The sequence below is a fragment of the Oculina patagonica genome, chromosome 3 (assembly GCF_052425735.1).
Source record: "Oculina patagonica isolate OP01 chromosome 3, crgOcupat, whole genome shotgun sequence".
Taxonomy (NCBI): domain Eukaryota; kingdom Metazoa; phylum Cnidaria; class Anthozoa; order Scleractinia; family Oculinidae; genus Oculina; species Oculina patagonica.
The window spans coordinates 16,586,459-16,609,739 of record NC_135760.1 but is presented as its reverse complement, the minus strand read 5'-3'; the positions used below and the strand labels follow the sequence as shown (position 1 = coordinate 16,609,739).

At 37.7% G+C, this 23,281-nt stretch overlaps 2 protein-coding genes across 2 annotated transcripts; both read left to right on the top strand.

Annotated features, from left to right (window-relative positions):
• Positions 1-2,352: 2,352 nt before the first annotated feature.
• On the top strand, positions 2,353-6,433 carry LOC144646966 (SREBP regulating gene protein-like). The gene is made up of 5 exons (XM_078506688.1): positions 2,353-2,463; positions 4,508-4,637; positions 5,278-5,429; positions 5,563-5,676; positions 6,226-6,433. Exons 1-5 carry the CDS (start codon positions 2,377-2,379, stop codon positions 6,307-6,309), a joined length of 567 nt encoding a protein of 188 aa, XP_078362814.1. The 5' UTR covers positions 2,353-2,376; the 3' UTR covers positions 6,310-6,433.
• A 501-nt stretch (positions 6,434-6,934) lies between these two features.
• Positions 6,935-23,179, top strand: LOC144646951 (uncharacterized). The gene is made up of 18 exons (XM_078506675.1): positions 6,935-7,238; positions 7,898-8,050; positions 8,559-8,792; positions 9,341-9,860; positions 12,832-13,166; positions 13,740-14,005; positions 14,722-14,986; positions 15,454-15,714; positions 16,589-16,732; positions 17,357-17,531; positions 18,415-18,542; positions 18,762-18,962; positions 19,865-20,037; positions 20,727-20,784; positions 21,473-21,553; positions 21,787-21,855; positions 22,449-22,649; positions 23,089-23,179. The coding sequence occupies exons 1-18, from the start codon at positions 7,149-7,151 to the stop codon at positions 23,128-23,130; spliced, it is 3,396 nt and encodes a 1,131-aa protein (XP_078362801.1). The 5' UTR covers positions 6,935-7,148; the 3' UTR covers positions 23,131-23,179.
• The last annotated feature ends 102 nt before the right edge of the window (positions 23,180-23,281 follow it).

Genomic DNA, 23,281 nt, shown 5'->3' with positions numbered 1-23,281 from the left:
CGAAATAATATTAGTTTAAACAGTAAGTTAAAGATATGAAGTTCACAGCCCATGCATAACATAATAATTTCAGACAAATAACTTGAAAAAAAAAACAAAAAAAAAAAAAAACAATTATGCTATGACATACTCATAGACCAGTCCTACAAATGCCGCAAAATATGATATATATATTTTTTTCGGAATTAAATGGAGTTTTCAGCAAACAACGATTTCTTGGACGAACCAGTTCAAGAAAAATAAATGACAAGACGCCGAACGCTAAAAAAAACCCAACAACAATGAAAGTTCACCCAAAACACAAACTAAGACAGTGCGAAAAAGGAAAAAGGAGATCGAAAAAAGCAGAAAAACAAGCAAATAAGAAAGAAAAAAAAATCAAAACGGAATTTCCGGGGAGGAATCACTTGGCCCCCAAGCCTGATCGAAAGTAATTCCTTGGTCTTAGACGCAAATCTCCACCCGGGGAGGTTGTCATTCGGCCCCCAAGCCAGTTCTAGAATGACCCCTATAAAGCGTGATTCGAACCCTCGACCCATGATGACGTCGTTGTCCTCGCTGCGCGCCGCGATTTCCACTCGGCCACCTCTGCAACTCCTTGAGAATATTAGTATATTTGGTCGGTGTAGTAAGTTTTTTTAATAGGGGGGTTCCGACTGAGAGTGCGCACACTGTTGGTTTAGTTAAAATGGGCTAAAATCGGCAAACGTAGAATTTTATTTGGTGCAAATAGTGTTTCGCAACAATCTAAACTTAGAAAAGATTTCAAATCGAGCGATTTTCCGCTACCGACAACTTAGTTCAGACCTGGCAAACTGCATGTCCCACAAGTCTTGGACGTTGTCGGAGATCAAAACATGTTTGACCCGGCACCAAAAGACAGCGAGCAAATGCCGTTGGCGAAGTCAAAAATTTTGCCGACCTTCTGAGCTCCAGTTCAATTTACGGAAAAGGGTTGAACTTGTCTTTATCATTGATGTAAATGTTTGACCAACTCTTGTTCAACTTCAGTGTTAGAGGCTTCGGTGAAAAGATGTTAGTGCCAGTGATTCAAGAAGTTCGAAATTTGATACGGTAAGATTTTTGAAGTCTTTTGACGTCTCGTCGGCAGAACATGCTCGTTTGTTTCCGTTATAGTTTTCCTTGGCGCTTTTACAGAGTGTCCTAGAGCATCATTAAGCTCGCTATCGGACTCAATTTTAAACAAATTCGAAGAAATGAATTTGTTCCTCCTCGGTGTTAATATTCCCGGTGTTTCGCAACAATCTAAACTTTGAAAAGATTTTAAATCGAGCGTTTTCCCGCCACCGACAACTTAGTTCAGACCTGGCAAACTGCATGTCCCACAAGTCTTGGATGTTGTCGGAGATCAAATTCATGTTTGACTAGGTACCCTCTTCCCGGTTTGTGAGTGATAGCATTGCACTACGCTATCACCTGCATCCGAAAAAAAAAAAAAAAAGAAACTACGCTATCACGTCACCTGCATCTAAAAAATAAACTTGAAATGTTAAATTTTTGTTAGGATGAAAATGATATTTTTATATGATTACAAATGATATATTATATTAGGCTGCAGTCTCGAAGCAAAGACAGTTCACAACGTACAAGAAATAGCAGAACCTAACATTATCAGTCCGCGATCCGCATCATTCAGGGCAGCACTAGAACGCATTATGTTTATTTCAGGAAATTAGGTACGTATAACTTTTTTGAAGTGTCAATCGTTCTAGCTGAGTTAAATACGATACAATTAACAACAATTTCATTTCATTTCACTGTATTTGGAAGCGGCTATATCGTTGATGATAAACTTGAAAAAATGACTAGTGGTGAACTACCGTAGAATTCCGGTTATAAGCCCTGGGTTTATACAACTTCGTAAGGGGTTTTGTGTGGGCTTACTAAGCGGAGGGGCTTGTATCCGGGAGGTCTTATAAGTGGAATAAAAACCGTTTCGAAATGATCTATGAAAGTGTTGATCAAAAAACCGTTTTTAAGTCAAAAATGCATAATAACGCAACATTAGCCCTGTTCGGTACTGTCATCCGGCCCAGAGGGGACGTATATTCGGAGGGGCTTATAATCGGATGTATTTTTTTGTTTCCAGTCGAGGTTGATGGGCCTATAACCGGGGGGGGGGGGGGGGCTTATAACCGGAATTTTACGGTATATAACAATTACAGACAAATATTTTAACTTGAAAGAAAAATATCCAATTATTATGATATGACATACTCATAGACCACTGCCCGTCTTGTTGGCCTTCTTTTCCCGCCCTTTCCTCCACCGAAGCAAATTTACATTACGTCATCGAAGACTATTCATTGTGTATTACATGCAGTACAGCGAGGTAGCCATGTTGGTTGGATTTCAATGAGTGTTGTGTTTGTTCGTCGTTGGCTCGTGGCTTTTTTCATAGCCATAGGAATCATTCTTATCGTTGCACTTTCCCTTAGGAAGGTAAGCTTTCTTAATTTAAACTTTTTGTGATGCTGTCCGCGGCATTTAGGGGGAAATTATTTCGGAAGATGTGAGCTACGTTATTTGGAAGAATCTTCTAGAAAGAGTTTCACCCTAAACTGCCAGAAGCTTAGCTGATGTTTATTGCGGAATAACGTGCTTTTAAGTGGATTTATCTAAACAACCGTATACCAATAAAGTAATTATCTGTCGACGATATATTCCAGACTAAATTGAATTCCTTAAGTGTTTGGTTTTCAACAATATATTTTACAGACTGTCTTGTTCATATTCTCAAGCCCGGGCCAGACGAGGATGAGAGCTGATGAGGGTTGACTCTCATGAGAGTTTTCCTCAACTCTCATCGGCTATCATCAACTCGGGCCAAACGAGAGAAAACTCTCATCAACTCTCATGAAAATTTTGAGCATGTTCAATGTCAATGAGAGCGCATGAGAGTGCATGAGAGTTCCATGTCAAACGAGAGTGAGGGTTTGAACTCTCATCAACTCTCATCCTCGTTTGGCCTGGGCTTTACATGTAAGCTTATGTACAGCTGTAAAGCCCGAGTCAAACGAGAGTTGAGAGGTGAAAGTTGATGAGAGTTGATGAGGGTTGACTGTCATGAGAGTTTTCGTCAACTCTCATCGACTATCATCAACTCGGGCCAAACGAGAATGAGAGTCCGTCAAACTCTCATCTACTCTCATGAAAAGGTTGAGCATGTTCAAAGTCTATGAGTGCGCATGAGAGTCGGTGAGAGTGCATGAGAGTCCCATGCCAATTAAACGAGAGTGAGAGTTTGAACTCTCATCAACTCTCATCCTCATTTGGCCCGAGCTTCAGGCTAATCAAAACTTACCAGGTATGTACATTAATGAAAACTCTTTTACACCCCATTCTCTTTAAAACCGCCCTGTGAAAGTTTAATTATTTAAGCAAACTCCTCCTCTCTTTTTAAAAGCCCTCCCACCTTCCTAGATGGTACATTATGACAATCATTTGAACAAGAAAACAATGGAATTTTAGGCTCTTTTACTTATTGATGCACCAAACTTACTTTTTATCGTTAAGGGGCCTTCACACAAGAAACAAAAGTTAGCAAACTCTAGTTCAGTGGTGTGTGTGAACAATGTTCACAGCAACAGTTGGCAAACATGTCGGGAAACTGTTATCAAGAATAGAGACAAGTTCTATTTGTCGCCAACAGTTTGCCAACATGTTTGCCAACCGTGGATGTGCCGTTCACACACACCAACTTGAGTTTGCCAACATGAGTTTGTTAACTTTAGTTGTTGTGTGAAGGCTGCTGTAGTTTTGTGTGAAAATGTGAGATTAGAAACTGAAGGTACCCAAACTTATTTATGATTTGAAATAAGCCCTCCCCTGTCTTAAATAAGCCACCTTTTCAAAAGGTCTAAAAAATAAGCTTCTGGGGGGCTTAAAAAAGCTTTTATGGTAAGCTCATGTTAATACTAATAATTTTGGTGTACTTTGAGTTTCTTTCCCCTTCTACAACATTTAGAGTAAACACTAGAACTTGTTGCCTTAAAGTTTTCTTGCTCAGTCCAACTGTTCAATTAACTTCACTAAAACTGGCTGTCAAGTCTACAGATTCAGTTTAATCATAACTGTCACTGCCTTTGTAATGATAGTTAATCACAAAGGTTATCAATCAATCAATCAATCAATCAATCAATCAATCAATCAATCAATCAATCAATCAGTCAATCAATCAATCAATGCAGCAATCAATCCAAATATCAAGTGATCATTTGACAATCATGATTGTTATTGTATGTGTAACAAACAAGTGTGATCATCTTCAGATTTTTATGTTATCAAGAGTTTTTTGATGCCGAAGTGAGTCAGTTAGTTAACTTTGCTTATTTGACCAGTAATATTGTTTAATTTGCTGGCATTTTTTAATATACAAAACATAGCCCTTTCTTACTTAATCCCCCTTTTTGATACCATACCTGTATAATATAATCCTATTATGTTTGTAGATGACCTTGTTTTAATTTGCATCTCTTTTTTACAGTCTTACGAAGAGTCTTACGTCATAGAAGCTCCCACCACCGAGTTTCAGTGGATTGACATTGAAAACTTGACAGAGTTCAGAGCTTGTAGAAATTCCATTCAGGGTGCTTTGTTGATTGTTGATGAAAGAGGTGAGAATTTTTAAAGGAAGGCAGTTTAGACCTTTCCAGAACTTGTCCACAACAACAAGGTTGCACATAAGAGCCAAATAGATGATGCTGACCAGATTGAAAACTTAAAATAAATAAAAACTGCACTGGTAACCTTGATTTTTAACCCAAAAGCAGTTCAGAAATGAAATGCTCGAGACTGTTTCTTTTACCAAAGCTTGGCCTGGTAGCAGGAAAGTACCAAATGTGTCCCAAAATTGGACCTATGGTTTCGGTAGAGTTTCTCCTTCCTCTACTAGTTCTACAAAGCTTAAAAGCATTAGCTAGTGGAGAGAAGAGTATTAGAGTAGTGTCGTGTGGTGTATAGCAGGAGGGACCAAAAGAAAACGGAACGAAATACTCTTCTCCACTCTTCTTCTCTACTCTTCTCCTCTCTTCTCTTGAAAGTACATACAGAGATTTGTTATCCACCATTCTACATGTATACTAGTGCAAGCAGAGTACCGAGAATGAGGAATTTTTGTGAGCTAAATATTGCTTTATGGCTAACTCCCGCGATCAAGAGAAATGAAAGATGTTCTGACTAGTCAAGTAGTGCTTCGTGTCTTTTAGACTGACTTCATTTGGCCAGCACTTTACATTTTTTTTGTTTCATTTCCAGGATTTGTTTGCAGTCGTGGAGACCTGTCTGCCAGTGGATGCTGTCATAGTAGTGGAGAAAGTACAACACGTTACCAGTGCTCAGACTGTCAAAACAATAACTGCTGCAGTATTTATGAACACTGTGTTTCCTGTTGTTTAAATCCTGATAATGTAAGTTTTGCTGATTTGTTGGTTCTTTACTTTTTTCAATTTCCTTGAGTTTTATCATGAACATCTTTCTATGTCACAGGAATGTAAAAGGCATAGAATTTATTACAAATTTGTGTTTTGATGACTTTTACAGAAGAACGTACTGGAACAGATTTTGAAACTTGGATCGTCAGTGCCTAATGTGATATCAAAGTCTGTTAGTGATCAGTTTGAGCTGTGCTTGGTCAAATGCCGTACTTCTTCTAAAGTAAGTGAATCTGACTGTCTTTTTAATTCTACAAGTTTCAAGTAACAAGGTTAAGTCAAGATTCAAGCCTAGTGGCCCATCAGGCTGAAGCTTATCCGGGTGTCCGTAGCACGAAGGGACTAGAAGTATTGCTACTATCTCCTGGATGGGATGCCATTCCATCACAAGGTTACCCCTAGCAGTAAATTCACCGGTACCCATTTATACACCTGAGTGGAGTTCTGAATGTTCCACACTTCCACCATGTGTCTTATGGATAGTAAAGGGATTTCAAGGGCTTGAAAAACACAAGCAGTAGATAAATGTAGGAGAGAGGAGTAAGAAACATTCACTCTGGTGACTGTTTTTGCTAAATGATTTTGTTATTTATTTTTTGCCCATTTTATATGTAACTTGCATAGGAGAACTGGGACTTAGTGAATGCAGATGTACCAAGCTAATAATAATTGTTACAGCTGATGACCAATTTAAAGCATATACCACATAATAATTCTGTTTTTTTTTTTTTTGACAGTATTAACTGTGTTTATTGACTTTTTTGTTTTGCAGAGTGTATGGCATGAGAATTCATACAAAGATAAGACATTCAAATACTGTTTTGGACTAAGTGAACCTGACTTTGCACTTATATAGTTATATTTGCTTTTTCCTTGACATAAAAGGGAAACAAAAGTAATATATTGTTTCTAACTAGATGAAATCTTAGTTATTTAATACTTAAAAAAAAAGAAAATACTTTTTGTTTGGCAATGCATTAAGTATGTAATTAAAGTTTAAAGCTTTAACTAGCAATTCAAAGTATACTATCTTTATTTAACGATACATGTATGTAAGCTTACGTGTATAATAATGTTGACAGTTTTTTAGTTTCATCAAGTTAGCTAAAATTTACTTGTTAAAGTTTATATTCTGAATTCAATTTTTTTTAACAAAGTACATGTGACAAATTAAGTGGTTATTATTATAGCTGTAAAAAGAAGTGCTCATTTTCAGCTCAATACAAAAATAAATAAAATAAATAAATGTACATGTACATATGAAAATTTGATGTTTTACTAAAACAAACAAAACTTCTAGTACATGTAACAGCAACCTTAAAGTATATTTTCTTCCACTTGATGTAAATTTCTTTAAATTGGAGTATACTGTTTACTTCTGTTTAAGTTAATGGTAAAAATGAAACATTGTTGTAAATTTGTACATACAAGTCGTGTTATTATGTAAAAATAAATATTGGATAAAATTGTAAACACAGTGCTAAGCTCTTTGTTGTCATCATTTGTTGCTGTAAATACAGCCAGTGGGAGTTAAAATTGAATTTAAAATTTGTGTTCAGAGCTGAATAAAACATATTCTAAAGTTACTTCTTTGTGACAGTACCTAGAAGTGACCATATTAATTTATTAATAATTTGATGTTAACTTTGTCAGAAGATTTTTTAAGTTGCTGAATAGTATTCTAAATAATCAATAATGAGTAGTGGAGTTGACAATCCTTACAAGCTGGTGTGGATGGATTCTTGTCTACAAGAAACACTTCTACCAGGCTCTCCATGGATCAAGGTATTTATTTGATAAAAATTAAAATTAATTTTATTTAGTATAGCTCCAACCCATTGGTGATTGATTTCCAAATGTTGATCATCTATTTGCTCAAGCTACATGTACATGAGTTTGTCTCTATACTTTAACATACATGTAGTACATTTTTATTTGTCTTGCCCAATTCAAGAATCAAAACAATTACCCAACGGCAGGTCACGACACAAACCTGGCCTCGGTTGGTTAAAGGATGGATAATGCTATCCACCAGATAAATCATTATCCAGTGGGTAACGTAGTTTATTTTGTTGACACTTGTTCGTCAGAGAGTGATTTATCCATGGATAGCATTATCTACTCTTTGTACAGCTGGCCCCTAGACAGCTTGATCTGCAGTTTTATGTACTAATAACCATGTGTCTCGAAAGCTAAGGCATAAGGCCATCTGAGACCTTAACAAGACCTAAAAACTTAGAACATGCATTATTATACCATTATGATAACATGTACAGTGAGTCCATTACACATTGGTTTCAAATAGTTTCAGTTTACTTCATATGATAAAACTGTTTACCATTCTCAGGTAACCTATAGCTCTCATGACATATTGCTCTAAAGGACACGTTAATAAAAATTAATTGTAATATAATTATTAATAAATTATACCTATTTGTTATCAGATTAGAGATGCTATAAAAAACAGATTGGCCACAAAAGTGAAAACATTTTGCAAGAGTTCCCAAAGTGACAGGATTCAGCCCCTGTTGGATCTTCTGGGAAAGCAGTTTGTGGAAACATATCTTCCTGATGTGCACATGCTGCACAATAACCAGGTGAATTGTCAAGAAATTAGAAAATTGTGCCTCTCTTTAAACTGTTGTAAGTATTTAATGGAGAAACAGCAAAATTATTTATACCTCCTAGGTATAACCTAACAAAGTGCTTACCAGTGTCATTGCTAATCACTTCTAAAAAAACTCTGTAAGAGCATCTTAGAAATATCCCTTTAAATAAGAAATAGGTGCTTCGATATTGTCTCGAGGTATTTGAGGGCAGTTATATTCAAATTACCGGGTAGATTATTAATAAATAATATTTCATAATCATAGCCATTCGCTTGTTTAAAAACAAAAGAAAACTACAATAGTTATTATGGTAACCGCTGTAACTAAGAAACCAGTAAAAAATCATACTTTGGTCATATGTGATCATTATGGACAGGTGTAGTCTGGCAAAAATCAAAGATTGGCTTCCTAGTTAATTTTCATTTTCAAAACAATCACCTAATGGTTAAAAAACTACATTGAGCCTCCTTAAAAGAGTTAACTGCGAAATCAACAGGGCATTCCAAGCACACCTATCTTATCAGAGTCTCACAAAGTAGAAGCACAGGCTTGGCTCAAAAACATGCTTCAAGAAATAATAGGCAGCCTTGGGTTGCATTGGAGAGGTGAAGAAGATACTGCGTCTCGTGACATGTTGGAGTTTGTGGGGTTTACACAGCAAGCAGTGTACAGAGGGATGGAAAGGGAACTGGCAGCGATGGAAAGAAAAGATGCACAATACCAAGAGAAGGTTAGCACTACAAGTCAGTATACATTATAATTTTTTATTGATGTGCAAGAACAGGGCTCGAGACTAACGGTAGCCAATTCGCCAAAGACTACTAAAGTTGAGGTTTTTGCTACCAGGTTTAGCATTCCTACTAGCCACTTGGGCTAGTGAAGAACATGTAAAAGTCAACAATTTTTGATAGAAATCGATATAATTTATCTGACTAGTGAAAAATTACTTTTGGCTAGTGAAATATCTGACATGTCACTAGCAAATAAACCAGTGAGTTAAAAAGTTAGTCTCGAGCCCTGAAGAATTTAGTAACTTATGGTGTCCAGTTCACTAGATAACCTGTAATACCTTCAATTGATTCTTATATTTCTCTTGAAATGTTTTGACTGTTTAATAGGCAGGATCATCCTAGAGTAGGTATCTTGTACTCAGGCAGGTCTTATTAAAGTAATACATGTACAGTCATATATTAAGACAACAATACAAGACATGTTTACAAATTTTAATTTAACTTATAATAAGTTTGTAACATTTATAATTTTTTTCCACCCATGCAGCATTCATTTGATAGGAGACAGCCAGGTCTCCTGGGAAGCAGCCATCAAAGTGATACTCTCGGGAAAGCAGTGGCTGCTCTTCTGAAAAACCACCCTTCCCAGCTAGGCCGCATTTGTGAACAGCTCCAAGGACGACAGCTGCCTAACTCACTGAGACACCTAATCTGGTCTATGAGACTGCAGAGGAAAGATGTAGATGGTATACTCTCTTCTAGAGACTTAGAAACTGAATTCGAAGAAATCTTCTCACAGTTTAAAACCTCCCTCTCATGGGGCTTAAAAGAGCTTGGTGTGTCAAATGCAGTCCACTCCCCAATAGGTGGGGTTATAAAGCATGCTGTTACACAAGCATATAAATACAGACCAGGTCTTCACAGTGAACTTGTATCAGAGATGCAGATAAAGCAAGCAGTAGAGGCATTGAATGTGTTGTATGTTTACAACAGGACTTATGAACCACAGTATGCCTTACTGGTCTATCCACTGATTTTCACTTTTCAGAATGAACACATGGCATCTGGTAGGTAAAAACTGGTTTGCAGTTTCTGTAAAGTGCAGGAGGTGCGGTGGCCTAATGGTTAGTGCGCCAGACTCTGGATCGAGCGGTCCAGGTTTGAGCACTGGCTGGGGCACTCAGTTGTGTTCTTAGGCAAGAGAATTTACTTTCATAGTGCCTCTCTCCACGCAGGTGTATAAATGGGTACCGGCAAAATAACTGCAGCCCGGGGTAACCCTGCAAAAGACTAGGCTAAGCATCCCATCCAGGGCCTGGGAGTAGAAATAATCCTAACCACTGTATGCTACAGAATTAACCGGGATAAGCTATGGCCTGATCAGCCACTTGGCTCGACAGCAGGCTTTTCCTTTTACCCAATACAGAAAGTAGACTAAGAACACTTACACTCACACATGATCAGGTTCTGCACCTTGTGACTGGCAAGTTATATTTGTGACCCTATTTGGGAAAAGCAGGCTTAACGAAAATAGCGTTGTGCCGTTTTTCCGTTGGAAATGCATTTTCGATGCATTGCAAATGCATTTTCAACGCGTTGAAAATGCGTTGAAGAACATTTTCAATGCATTGAAAACGCGTTGAAGAACACTTTCAATGCATTGAATATGCGTTGAAGAAAATCGTTTTGAAATGTTTCTCAGCGAAAACGAAATGCGTTGCAAAATCAATTTAATATATTTTCAAAATATTATTAACGTGTTTTGAAACATTCGAAAACGAAATTAAATCACCGAGCATTTAGAATCATTCACGGGACTATTCCCGGGGGACTGTTGTGCCAGTTTTCGAAATTCTTTACAGCGTATTATAAAGCCACTTGCATCATTAATTTCGCTTTGAATTTAATTTGGAGAAGAAACTCATCAAATACATGGACTATTCCTGTAATTTTGCGAAACGCTATAAATGCATAATAAACTTGGAAGCGGCGTTGAATGAAATCATGCTGCATGTCTGAGTTTCAAATGACATTCGATCTCTAGCCTGCGAGCAGGCTCACGTTGGGGCACGCGCGAATATACCTTGTTATTATTCAACACATGCGCGCGCTGCCCATATATGGTCAAAATGTTAACGATATCTGTCATCCGTACATAACAGATATCCTGCGTTATACGTAGGTTGCGAAGATAATTCCGAAATCTTGTAAAGCGCTGCATAATTACAGTTTTTTTTTCTGCAAAATGTGTTTCGTTGACAATTTGTTGAATAATAAAACAATTATCCTGCTCAATCTTGCGGAATATCGTCTGATTTTAGCCAACTCGGCCTACGGCCTCGTCGGCTAAGTATCAGGCGATATTCCGCGCGATTTCGCAGGATAATTGTTAATGACGCCACTCGCTGTCGCGGCTTCGCCGCTCACGTGTCGCGGCTTCGCCGCGCTCTTGTAGCTCTCGTGCGTGCCCCAAGGTGAGCCTGCTCGCAGGCTATTCGATCTCTTCCATATTCGCAGATCTTATTCGCATGCACGCAACAAGTTCTAAAGATAAATATATTTCATTCCGCGACCACAACTCTCTATTACTGGTGCCGATTAAACCTGTCTGCTGTTAAGTTATCAGTAAAAGCTTCGCTTCGCTGACCGTTGCAATAAAACAGCATAAAAATAAAAGGCGCAAACTTTAATTTTTTAGCGACGGGTAAACAGTCATGCGGCGCTACATTGTCTGCTGTTACTGCTTCGTATAAACAAGAGAGGATAAAATTATTTTTCAGATTTTTCTGAGCCACTTGCATCATTAATTTCGCTTTGAATTTGGAGAAGAAACTCATCAAATACACGGACTATTCCTGTAATTTTGCAAAACGCTATGCATAATAAACTTCGAAGTGGGGTCGAATGAAATCATGCTGCATGTCTGAGTTTCAAATGACATTCGATCTCTTCCATAATCGCACGCACGCAACAAGTTCTGAAGATTAATATATTTTATTCCGCGACCACAACTCTCTATTACTGGTGCCGATTAAACCCGTCTGCTGTTAAGTTATCAATAAAAGCTTCGCTTTGCTGGCCGTTGCAATAAAACAGAATAAAAATAAAAGGCGCAAAATTTAATTTTTTTAGCGACGGGTAAACAGTCATGCGGCGCTACATTGTCTGCCGTGTCTGCTTTGTATAAATTATTTTTCAGTTTTTTCTGAAAAGATTTGTAAACCGTTCAGTTTCATCCAGTTTACAAACGCAGAAAACTTTAAACAGAAGACTTTATGTCTCATAAAAATCTCTTAAATGCTTTTGCCGAGTAATATTAATTAATGCTGGGATTGTTGGGACGGTTCATTTCATCCAACAAGTCACGCACGGCGCAGTATCAGTTCGAGAGCGAAACATAATTATTATTTTCGTGGTCTTGGCTCTTTATGCTTGCGGTTCTTAAAAAAAACGTTTTATATTCTCTTAGTTAAATAAAATCAAATTCTCTCTGATGCCGAATTTTGACGTCTTTATTGAAACAGAGCGAAATATTTTCCAGTATTTCAACCTTTTGCGGAACATTCCCATTTTAACGTTGGAAAAAGCAGCCAACGCGTCAAGAAACATCTTTTATTCGTTACTAAACGTTTTCACAACGGAGTGAATAACATTGTGAATGCGTTGAGAATCATTTTCAATGCGTTGTAAATGCATTATCAACGCGTTGTAAATGCATTATTAAAGCATTGTAAATGCATTGATAATACGTTACAACGCTGTTTTCGTTAAGCCCGGTTTTCCCAAATAGGGTCACATTTAGCAATTCAGGTTGTTTGGAAAAATTCATAATTGTATGACTACTTAAATTATAATCAGTTTTATTATAAAATTATATGTACAATGATTATGATTATGATAATTTTCGTATTGAATAGAATACTTTACAAGAATCCAGAGGATTATAACTATTTCAAAATGGCCATTTTCAGCTAATATCAGTGGAAATATTTCTTAATAGTATTTTATAAATGATTTTACTGCTTTTTAATTTGCCAGGTGGATTTAGTATGGCCCACAAGCTTGCAGTTTTCCTTCATCTTTTGCTCAAAAACTGTTTTCCAACAAGGCTGCAAATCTTCAGCATGGCTGATCATGTCATACAAAGACTACAACATGAAGATGAGGAACTGTGTAACTACCTTATTAGTGAAACGAAAAAAAACATTACTTCTGACCCAAGGGAATTTCTGGTAAACTTTATTCACACTGAAAAAGAAAAGGCTATGCTGGCAGAAAGACAAGCAATGGGAAGTTCTTTTGAATCGTTGCCCTCAGATGCCAAGGAGCTACTCTTTCATCCAGCAATGTTTATTAGAAAGTGGATAGGGGAGGTACAGTGTGTGTGTGTAGTGTATGATTACACTGTATAAGCATGGCTAGAGTTTCTCTCTATCTTTCTACAAATGTATATCTTTATGGCGTAAGGCCGATAGACTTTGACACCCACTATGATATGCTGCAAGGGCTCTGACATTTGCCAATGATTTTAACCCAGCTGTTCGCCTTTCATCTTCAACCATCCTCCTGAGTCCTCCATGTTGTTTTTGGTCAACCTGGTCTTCTTCTCCCTTCTGGCCTCCACTCCAAAGCTGTGATACAATGTTCATGGCTGTAGTTTAGGTTTACAAAAAAATAAAACAACAGGAAAGGCCCCTTTCCTCAAAAAGATTTGGCCTGCCAAAAGCTGAAATTCAAGGTTCAGCCTGGTATTAATTATTTCTTTGTTCTAGTGTATGGTAATATTATATGATAATGAATATAAAACAAGGGAAAATACCAAATTGTTCCAAGGGTCAAAATTGAACCACAACATACACACTCGGTCGGTAGTTTGTGCTTTATTCAATAATTTAATAATTTTAATTATTAATAATACTTTCAATTCTTTTTTTATTGTTGCTCAGGGATTTGTTGGCATTCTAGGGGTTCATGCAGTAATGCTGGTGTGGGATCAATGTTTCATGTGTGGCTGGCAGCCAAGCATGATGGAGAATACATGTCTTGTGATACTGCAGCTTCTGAGAGGCCGCATCTTAGAAGCTGAAGGGTATGCTGGCATCAGAACAGTTTTGTTAGATAAGCCATCTGAGCTGTTCACTGTGGATGTTCAACAAGGGCTGTCATATCTGGCAAATGGTGGAGCATTAAGAGATGTTGGATCACTAAGACCGTAAGTGTATTTTTAGTACTTTGCCCTTGACGATTGTTAGAATTGCTTAAAGAGCAATTTTTAACAACGGTTTCTCCTTACAACTTAACCATTCAGTATTCAAGCAGGTAATGTGGTATTTAATAATTATTATTGTAAATTATCCTGCAAAATAAGCTGATGAGGCCGTACACCAAATGGGATTAAATAAGATATGATATTCTCAAGATTGAGTGGGATACTGTACATGACTCTTTGCTTGTCTTTCAGATTTACAATTAGCAAAAACAATTGGGAGGGAAGAGTGGGGGGAAGGTGGAGAAGGGCAGGGTAGTCAAGCTGACTAATGGCACAAGAAATATAATTTTATAATTGCTGTTTTCAGTGATATGCAAACTCTGAAAATCAATCCTCACCCAATGGTTTATGCTTTTTTCTGCTATCTGAATCATGAACCTCTTGGAAAACAAGTTGCTTCAACCAGGTCAAAAGGTCACATCTGTCAGTTGTGATTGGTAGATTTCTATTCATTTTGTTTGTTTATCTGTTTTTTATGGTTTATTAGCTGTGGGCATAATAATTTTTATGATTGACGGCAGTAAAACATGTAATCGCTAGTTGGATTTTGAACTTCAGAGCTCACATATTTATCACTGAAAGCCGCAGTAATATTGATCCAAGCAAATTACATGAAAGTTTAACATTGCTATTAAATGTTTAACAATATTTGTTTCTAGGCCTACACAGCTTCCTTCATTATCAGAGCATGAAGGAATTGTACCCAGCCCAGAGCCTTCAGTGTTGGAATCCCGTCATTCATCAGTGTCCAGGCCTGTCAGTAGACGCTCTACTCCACGTACACCACTCCAAACTGAGCCTATGGAATTGTGGGTAGAGAGTAGAGTGACATCACCTCCGACAGAAGTGACTACTAATCGGGACTTGTTTGATGTGTACATTGATGAAGTCAGGTTTATCCCAGACAATGCTACCATCATTAAGGTGATTAAATAAATTGGTATTGCTAGTCATTATTAAAAGCACAAAGTAAACAAGCCCGTGCAGAAATCATAATGCTCTCGACTGATACATTAGATAATTATTACAGTAGAGGGTTAAATAAATGTTCTGACTTACCAACTTGTTTGAAATATTAAACACATTTCTAAGAAACTTATACAAAGAGAAGATCTTGGTTTCTAACACAAATTCTTTGCTGCTGATAAGTCTTTTGACAGAAGCAAAAATCAATATTACCGGTAAGTGAAAATGGGTCTGCAATCCGGCAGTACCAATTTGTTTGCATAACTCTGCTGGCATGAATTATCTTTTATTTCAATTGGAGTAAACCTACTGAAATTGGCTACACCTGTACATCCAGGAGGTCCTTCACTGAAAGGGCCTAGCGTCTTAGTGATGTTTTTGCTGTCACTATCTGTTTTGTTTTAATCTTCATTATTACATCTCAGGTTACTGGTCGCATCTTGGACCCTTTTTGGAAGAAGCCTAAGAATTTGGAAACTCCAGACATTGAAGCATTTCCACTGCTTGATTCGTCAGCACGGTCGCCCAAATTCCAGTATAGGTACACTGTGAATGCCCCTGCTGGTGGTATCACAGGAGAAGCCATGCTGCTACTTAGAATCTATACTCTTGATGTTAATAGTGGAGAACTAGTTGTTATTGGGAACAGCGTTATCAGGATCTTCACTGAAAATGAGAATGAGGAGGTAATGTGTACATGCATGTGTGCTCGCATTGCATGACTAGGTTGAATTAATCTTTTTGCTATTATGAAGAACAACTAGTATGTGATTACTGAGCAAGTGGCAGCGACTGAAAGAAAACTGTCTGTCTAAAGGTCCTGGTTCAGGATCTGTGGCTGGTTTCATTAGCTTAATTAGCCTAGTAGCCAGTGGACTGATAACTTTGCTAGTCAACACACATAAAAAGGGCCCGCATTTCACCCAGTCACTTGCTTGAGGTAAAGACAAGTAATCAAGGTGCTACACTCTTAACACAAGGCAAAAGTGACCTGTCCACATTGCCAAATGTTATTATGGCTTCTTCAGAGTGACTCAACTAGCCAGAGGGGTTGAAGGGTTTTTTTCCCCTGGATTGGTGTTATCTCTTAACACAAATTTATAGCCATATAGCTTGCAACTTAAACGAAAAATACCAAAATTACAGTCAGGAGTTGACATTAATACTCTTTATAAATTCTGACGCTGACTTATTTGAGCGTAAACAACGCTCATAATGTACTCAAGACGTTTCGACCGAGAATCTTCGGTCTTCTTCGGTTGTTATCATGGCAACTTAATTACTGACAGTAACTATACATTGTAAACTTGGGAGGTGGCATGTACGTACCACACTTTAGAAACTGTAGAAGCAGGAACCTGGAGTCTAGGCCTTTAATTAAAAAGGAATTGTACAAAGTCATGAAGTGTTGTACATGAACTAACATGTACAGTCACTTTTATTATTTTTTGACAATTACATGTATGGGTGAACTGTTTTTTACCCTACACATTCACAATGTACATGTAGATAAAGTGACTTTTTTGCAGGATGCTAAATAAATGTATTTTGTTGTTTAAGTGGCTTTTAAATGCAGGAGGACATCAGCTGCCCCTGAAGCATATTCTTCCATCCACTGTAGCCAGACTAACAGAGGAAGCTTTTGCCAGTATAACTAAGATTCCAGTCACTTCAGTTCTCGTCAGGCTTTTGCCGCACTCTGAGGTTGGTTTGGATTTCTTTGCCCACAGTGTTTATGTTAAGTTAAGATTTAGTCTATACTGTATGAGTGTTTCTAACAGTTCAAATTTAAGTGAACTGCATTGCCCCATTAATTATTGTATAGTTTGGGTTTTCTTTAATTTTGCTCTCATGAAAATGATATCCAGTGTGATACTACTTCCTCTTTTATCTGATGCATTGCAAGGTGCATGGTACAAATTTTGTTTTTGACAAATTTAAGTTAATTTGGGTTGCAGGCGATAACTTTGTAGATCTAGAGTGCGCTTCCCTTTTTGCCTTGCACATACCTGCCAACTCTCCAGATTTTCCCGGGAGACTCCAAGTTTTTCATCAAATCTCCCGGTCTGATTTTTTGAAGAGTTTTCATACATTGTCTTAAATGATATCCTTACAATGCAAAGATTTTTAGATGTCTCCAAATTTTTTTACTCTGGGGGTTGGCAGGTATGCTTGCATGTGTTTCTCCATGCAGCTCACACCTCATGTAGTTCTATATTACTCCAACCTCTAGCTGCCATTAAGTTTTTAGGAATAAGAATAGGAATAGGATACTTGTACAATGTAAGTCAAGAACAATGATTATCATAATATTTAACTTTTTTTCAGGAGTTCATAGAATCCCCTGGCTACTCTAGTGGATTCTATGTAAGTGATCAGTGCAAGCCAAATGATTCAGAGTGGCGCATATTCAGAAGGTTCCAGCACCATCAAGCATACCCTCCAACAGTAAGAGAAGCTGTGCGTGACGTCAAAGAAGGGGAAACAGATCAAGACACTGAAGGTAAAATATGAAATTACACACTAACTCAGCTAACATGCTCTTTCTTAATTGGCATGTCCCTGTTCTTTTGGTTGTCATGCAAAACCTCTCTCTCCTTAATATGCCACGTAATGGCCACCACCATCATCATCATCATCATCATCACTTTTTTTACCCTCGGATTTGAAGAGTAGCTTAAACAGCTAATATCTCCGAGCATTTCACAGTAAGCACAATACAACGGCGATAGACCAGACCACAACACCGGGAACTCCATGCCCTACTCTTTACGATAAGCGTGTGGGTTCTTTTACGTCCCCTGCTGACCATAACACTGAAGATGCAGGAGACGGGGCCTACGGTTTATCGTCCTTATCCGAGATATACACAATATTTTTGTACACAAGGGTTCCACATGTATCTTTTTGGCTCTTAATTAATATGGTGGAATTTTACCTACCGAAATGTCTGTTAGTTGTTGTTGTGTTCAAATGACTGAATGAACCACCTTTAGATTGCTGTGACACTCAGATCAGTAATTGTTAAATACCTTTTCATCTTAAATTATTTTACTGAAATATTTTCATCAAATAAGGAAGCATCGTCTTGATTTGGAACAAACCTTATTTACATCTAAGACCTTGTTGACGAGGTCTGAGATGAAACTGGTTTTATAAATCGCATAAGTAAATTAGTGTGTAGAAAGTAAATGTAAATTAGGTTTTTCCAAATCAAAATGGTGTTTAGTAATACTTTCTTGGCTGTGACGAGCAAAATCTCTCAGAAAAATTAGGAAGCTTTTCTATTTAATTTATACAATATAAGTGTTCAGACACTCAACTTACTTAAAAATGAATAAAAATAGTAGTGTTATAGTTGCAGCTTTTATCTACTCTTTCTTTAGGCTTTGACTTAACAAATAATCTAGCTGTCACTCAGTATTATCAACGAAGGACAAGTAAGCATTTACTAATGAGACAGCCAGCCAAGCCAATGGACCTTGCTGGAGGTGTGCAGTATGACCAAAAACAAGTATGTTTATTACATAAATTGAAGTCATACAATCATACATGTAGGCTTTATTATTGTCTGGAAACGTTTTGACAATTACATGTAAAAAGCCATTAAAATTGAAACAGTCAAATTGCTAGTACAGGTACATGTACATTGAACTGTTAAACTATTTTATTGTTATTTTTACCATGATGGCTTTGAACTAAGTCTATTAAAATTCCTTTCTTCTCTTTATAGGGTTTGTCATTGACGATTGAACAAGCATTCAACCTCCCTAACACCAACTTTGTTAATGCCCTTGTACATGTATCTCCTGGGCATGATGTGCAAGGTAAACAAGCAACAGAAGAGGGATTTGGTAGGGAAGAGAAGGCAATAACGAAACAGCGTGACTTCAACAGCTACCAGAAGTCTCCCAAGTGGATAGACCCACCCATAGTAAGTATAACTGCACCTTGAGCAAAAAATATCATGCCATGGAAACCGCACCACATAATATTTATTGAATTTATATCAGTCTGCATTAACTGAAAAAGTCTACTAACTTATTGTGGATGCACCTGAGGGTAAAAATAAATAATCTTATCTGAATGGCTGCACAACGTTGACTGCACAATGTTGTTGCACAACGTTGTGTTTATGGGCAAGACACTCTTATAATTTATTCTCATGTGACTCCATCGCTGGGAAGAGGGGGTGGAGTATGAAGTGGGTGGGGATGCTCCTTGTCTCACTTAGGGGTGTAAATTTGGAGTTTTATGGTCTCGCTCAGGGTGTTCTGGGCAAACGGGCACTTTTCCCCCGACTGTGTAGTTTACATGGTTCTTGTGAACTTTAGCCATAATGGTCCGGTTTAGGGCTGCACACAAAGAAATTTACAAATAAAAATTCTCTTCTTAGTTTTATGGTATCTTTTAGGGGTCAAGGAAAGCTTGAGCCACACCCAGATTGGTGTCTTTTAGGAGCTTTTTTTAAAATTTTCGACGAGCATCCCTGCCCCTTTCATAAAGGAGTCTCCCCCTCCCCTCCCCAGGACCCCGGCTAGTTGTTAATAGGTACTGGCAAATGAAAGGACGGGCTACCCTGTGGTTAACCCACCCAGGTGGGAGTAGAAATACTCCTATAGTCACTTCATGCTACAAAAACCAGAGTTTCATGTAAGTGGCTGATGAATGGGCCATGTAAGGTAAAGTCTGCGCTGAGCCTAGTGGCCCTGCCCATGTACAGGCCGAAGCACGCTACGGGCCATGTCACTATAATTATAATAATTATTTATTTAGCTAGGCTTAGAAGGGACTTGAAATTTACCTGCTGTTTTTGATTTTTATTGCATTGTACAGGTGTTTCACCCTTACAGAGATGACAACACAGTTCTGGTAATCAAACTGTGCTCACTTGAAGCCTCATACACCCCTCGTGTTGTTGGAGCAGGGCCAGGCTCTGTTGTGGGACCCAAAGGCAAAAGTTTGACTCTAGTGCCATTTGCATGGACTGTTCTTCAACTGTTCTCAAAGTAAGAACTAGTAGCAATAAATTAACAATTATTGGTTACAGTTTTAATATTTCTGAGCAACTATACTTCAATCAAAATTTGATGTTGCTTGTTTTAATTTGAAGGACTTGATGTGTGATTACATGTGATAATTTAACTCTTGGACATACAAACGGGGGTTGGAAGCCAACCCCCCCCCCCCATAAGGCCTTTTTTCTAAGTTTTAAAAAGAGGATTTACTCTGCAATGCTGAAAGTTTTGATATGTCAACCATGTGCCCGTGATTTGACGTTGCAAAATAATTTTAAAGCGCCTTAATACATCGAAAACTCTGGGGAGGGGTTCCATCCCCCCCCCCCACACACACACACACACACACACACACCTCCTTGTATGATAGTGGGGGTATGAATTAGCTTGTACGTCCGAGGGTTAAAATTATTAATATTAATAAAGTACTCAGTTTTTGATTTTTCCAATTGAAGTATAGAAGTATAAAGTAGTATGGTCGCAGAGGTGGCATGGCAAAATATGCCTCCTCAAGTAAATCTTCCCCAAAGATCCCATAAAAGTCCTGTAATTCTTAGATCCAGTATCTCAGTGTTAGCAACATCAAGACTAGTAATCCTTGTAATGTTTTTGAATATAACTGTTTTTTATACATTACATTTTTGCAAACCACTGCATTTGACAACTTTTTTAATCACCAGGGAGTATGTGAATGCTGGGGTTCATTACTTACCACTCTTTGAAGGATCTCCGACTACAGTAAGTTACTGATAACCTTATTCTTACTTATTTTCGCGCGTACTTAATTTGTGAAATTTTTGCCATTGCAAGCAAAATAAGAGCAAAATTGTATTTAATTTCGTGATTTTTTTATCTCGATCAGTCGTCAAAAACTAACTAAAGAAACAACTGGAAATACACAAATTAAGGTCTAACTCAATGTTACTACAAGGAGTCTGCAAATGGAAACTTCTGTGACTGTGCTTTAAGATATCTTGACTGATTTACAAGCTGAAGGAAACAGTAATCAGAGGGGGGTGGTAGTCCAAATTAATATATATAAAACAAGATGGAACGATATTTTCAAGGATAGTTAGTTGCAGCTCCTAAAATTATTATTTTGATATAAAATATGGTATTAATTTTCCGTGTGTTTAAATTTCACACATAATTAATTTCGCGATTATTTTGAAAACCCGAAAAGTTAGTACACTCGCAAAATTAGAAAGAATAAGGTAGAAGTCAATTTTAACTTGCATTATAGGCATGCAATACATACAAACAGCTTAGTAGCTGTTGCTCTTTGCACAAAATTGGGTACGATGCTACATAATGTAAGCCTGCGAGCTCTATAAACTATAATTATCATTCACAGCAAACATTCTTTCGTTTAATTTCACTTGAAGAGTTTCATCTTAATTATGCCTCTTTTGCTTCTTTTTTTCAGACCTTCTTGGACTTTTTATCCAACCATTCAGTGGACACTAGCTTGAGAGAAGCAATTAATCAGGGAATCCACACATTACTGGTAAAATTAATACACAACATCTCTGTCGCTTATACCACGTGGTAAAACCGACTTAAGTAGACAGGGCCAGTCAGGAAAAGAAACCAAAAAAAGTACAGACTCAAAAAAAGATTGAGAATTGTAATAACTCGTGCCAGATCTCCTCCATGGCAATTTGCCTTAATAAGATGGCAGAAGGTACATAACTCATATCTACTTCAATCTAATAAACATGATTCATTTTGTGTTCATAGGGCACGTCCTGTGTGGCTGTTCGTCTTTGGGATGCCCACTACTCGCAAGAGGACTGTTTTCCATTACTTGTAAGCACTTTATTTTTTGGAATGTATTGTTCATTGATTGTTTTTTTGTCTCCAACCTTTTATTTCATGTGGTTGGGAGGAGGGGGGGGGGGGGGACTCCCCTATAAAATGGGTTGAGATTCTCAGTGGAAAAATTTGAATTTATTTAAAACCCCAAAGGAGACCAATCTGGGCGAGGCTCAACATTTTTTTCATGCCTGATGGGTCGAGAATGTCAACAGAGTATGATGGCATTAATTTTTTTATTTCCTCATGTGTAGCACTAAATGAGGTTTCAACAGCTAACATATCACTATTGCCAAAACAGTATGGATTTTTGAAAAAAACAGTACAAAGTAAAATGCAGGTAAAAGAAAAAAAGCAATAAAAATTAGTACAGTCAAACCTCTTTAATACTGACACCAATAGGACAGGGAAGAGTGTTCGTATTAGGGAGGTGTTCGTATTACAGAGGTAGAGTTTATATGAATATTGGTCTCTTTCGGACCAAGTGAACTGTCGTAATAAGGAGGTGTCCATAGAAGTGTCTGTAAGAAGAGGGTCGACTGTATGCTTATAAGTTATTTTTTCTTTCTTTTTTTTTTTTCTCACAGCCCAATGAAGAAATTTTATCCCTTGGAAAACCAGAACGATATAAGAAAACGATTCAGACAAACACAGGAAAGTTAATATCTGATGTGGTGCTACAGACCCTTACAAGGCAAGAACGTAAACAGGGTGTAGCAGGGAGCAGATACATCACTGAAAAAGACCACTATGAAGAAGCGATGAACAGTGTGTTTAATAACCTTTTGGTGAGCAAGACTATCCGTAAAATTCTAGTTGTAAGCCCCCCCCCCGGTTATAGGCCCATCTATCTATAAGCCCCCCCCCCCCCCCCGCTGCATATAAGCCCCCCTCTGCCAGATGACAGTACTGAACAGGGCTAAATGTTGCTTCATTATGCGTTTTTAACTTAAAAAAGTATTTCGATTTACTCTTCTTTGGCTAAGCCCTCCTGGATATAAGCCCACCCAAAACCCCTTACGAAGTTGTATAAGCCCAGGGCTTATAACCGGCAATTTACGGTATGTTACTAACAACTGTCACTATAACGAAATTAATTATAATTGCAATTGTCACACTAGGTTACAGTTTTATACTTTTGAAAAAGGAGGAGTGACCAGGCTGAAACCTAATAGTGTAATACTGTTATTCAATATAATTAACGCCTCCATATTGTTTCCTTTGTAGGATGACGTTCTTCTCCAAAGTGGCCTGGGGCCATTAACATGACAGTTAAGAAAGGGTCCAGACCAAAAAGTGGACCAAATGTGACACAAATTTACAAGAAAGAAAACAAACTCCTGAGTACTCAGTTAACAATAACAAAAGAGGTTTTAAGAGCCAAACAGGTTAAGACTAATGCCAAAATGCTTGTGAATAA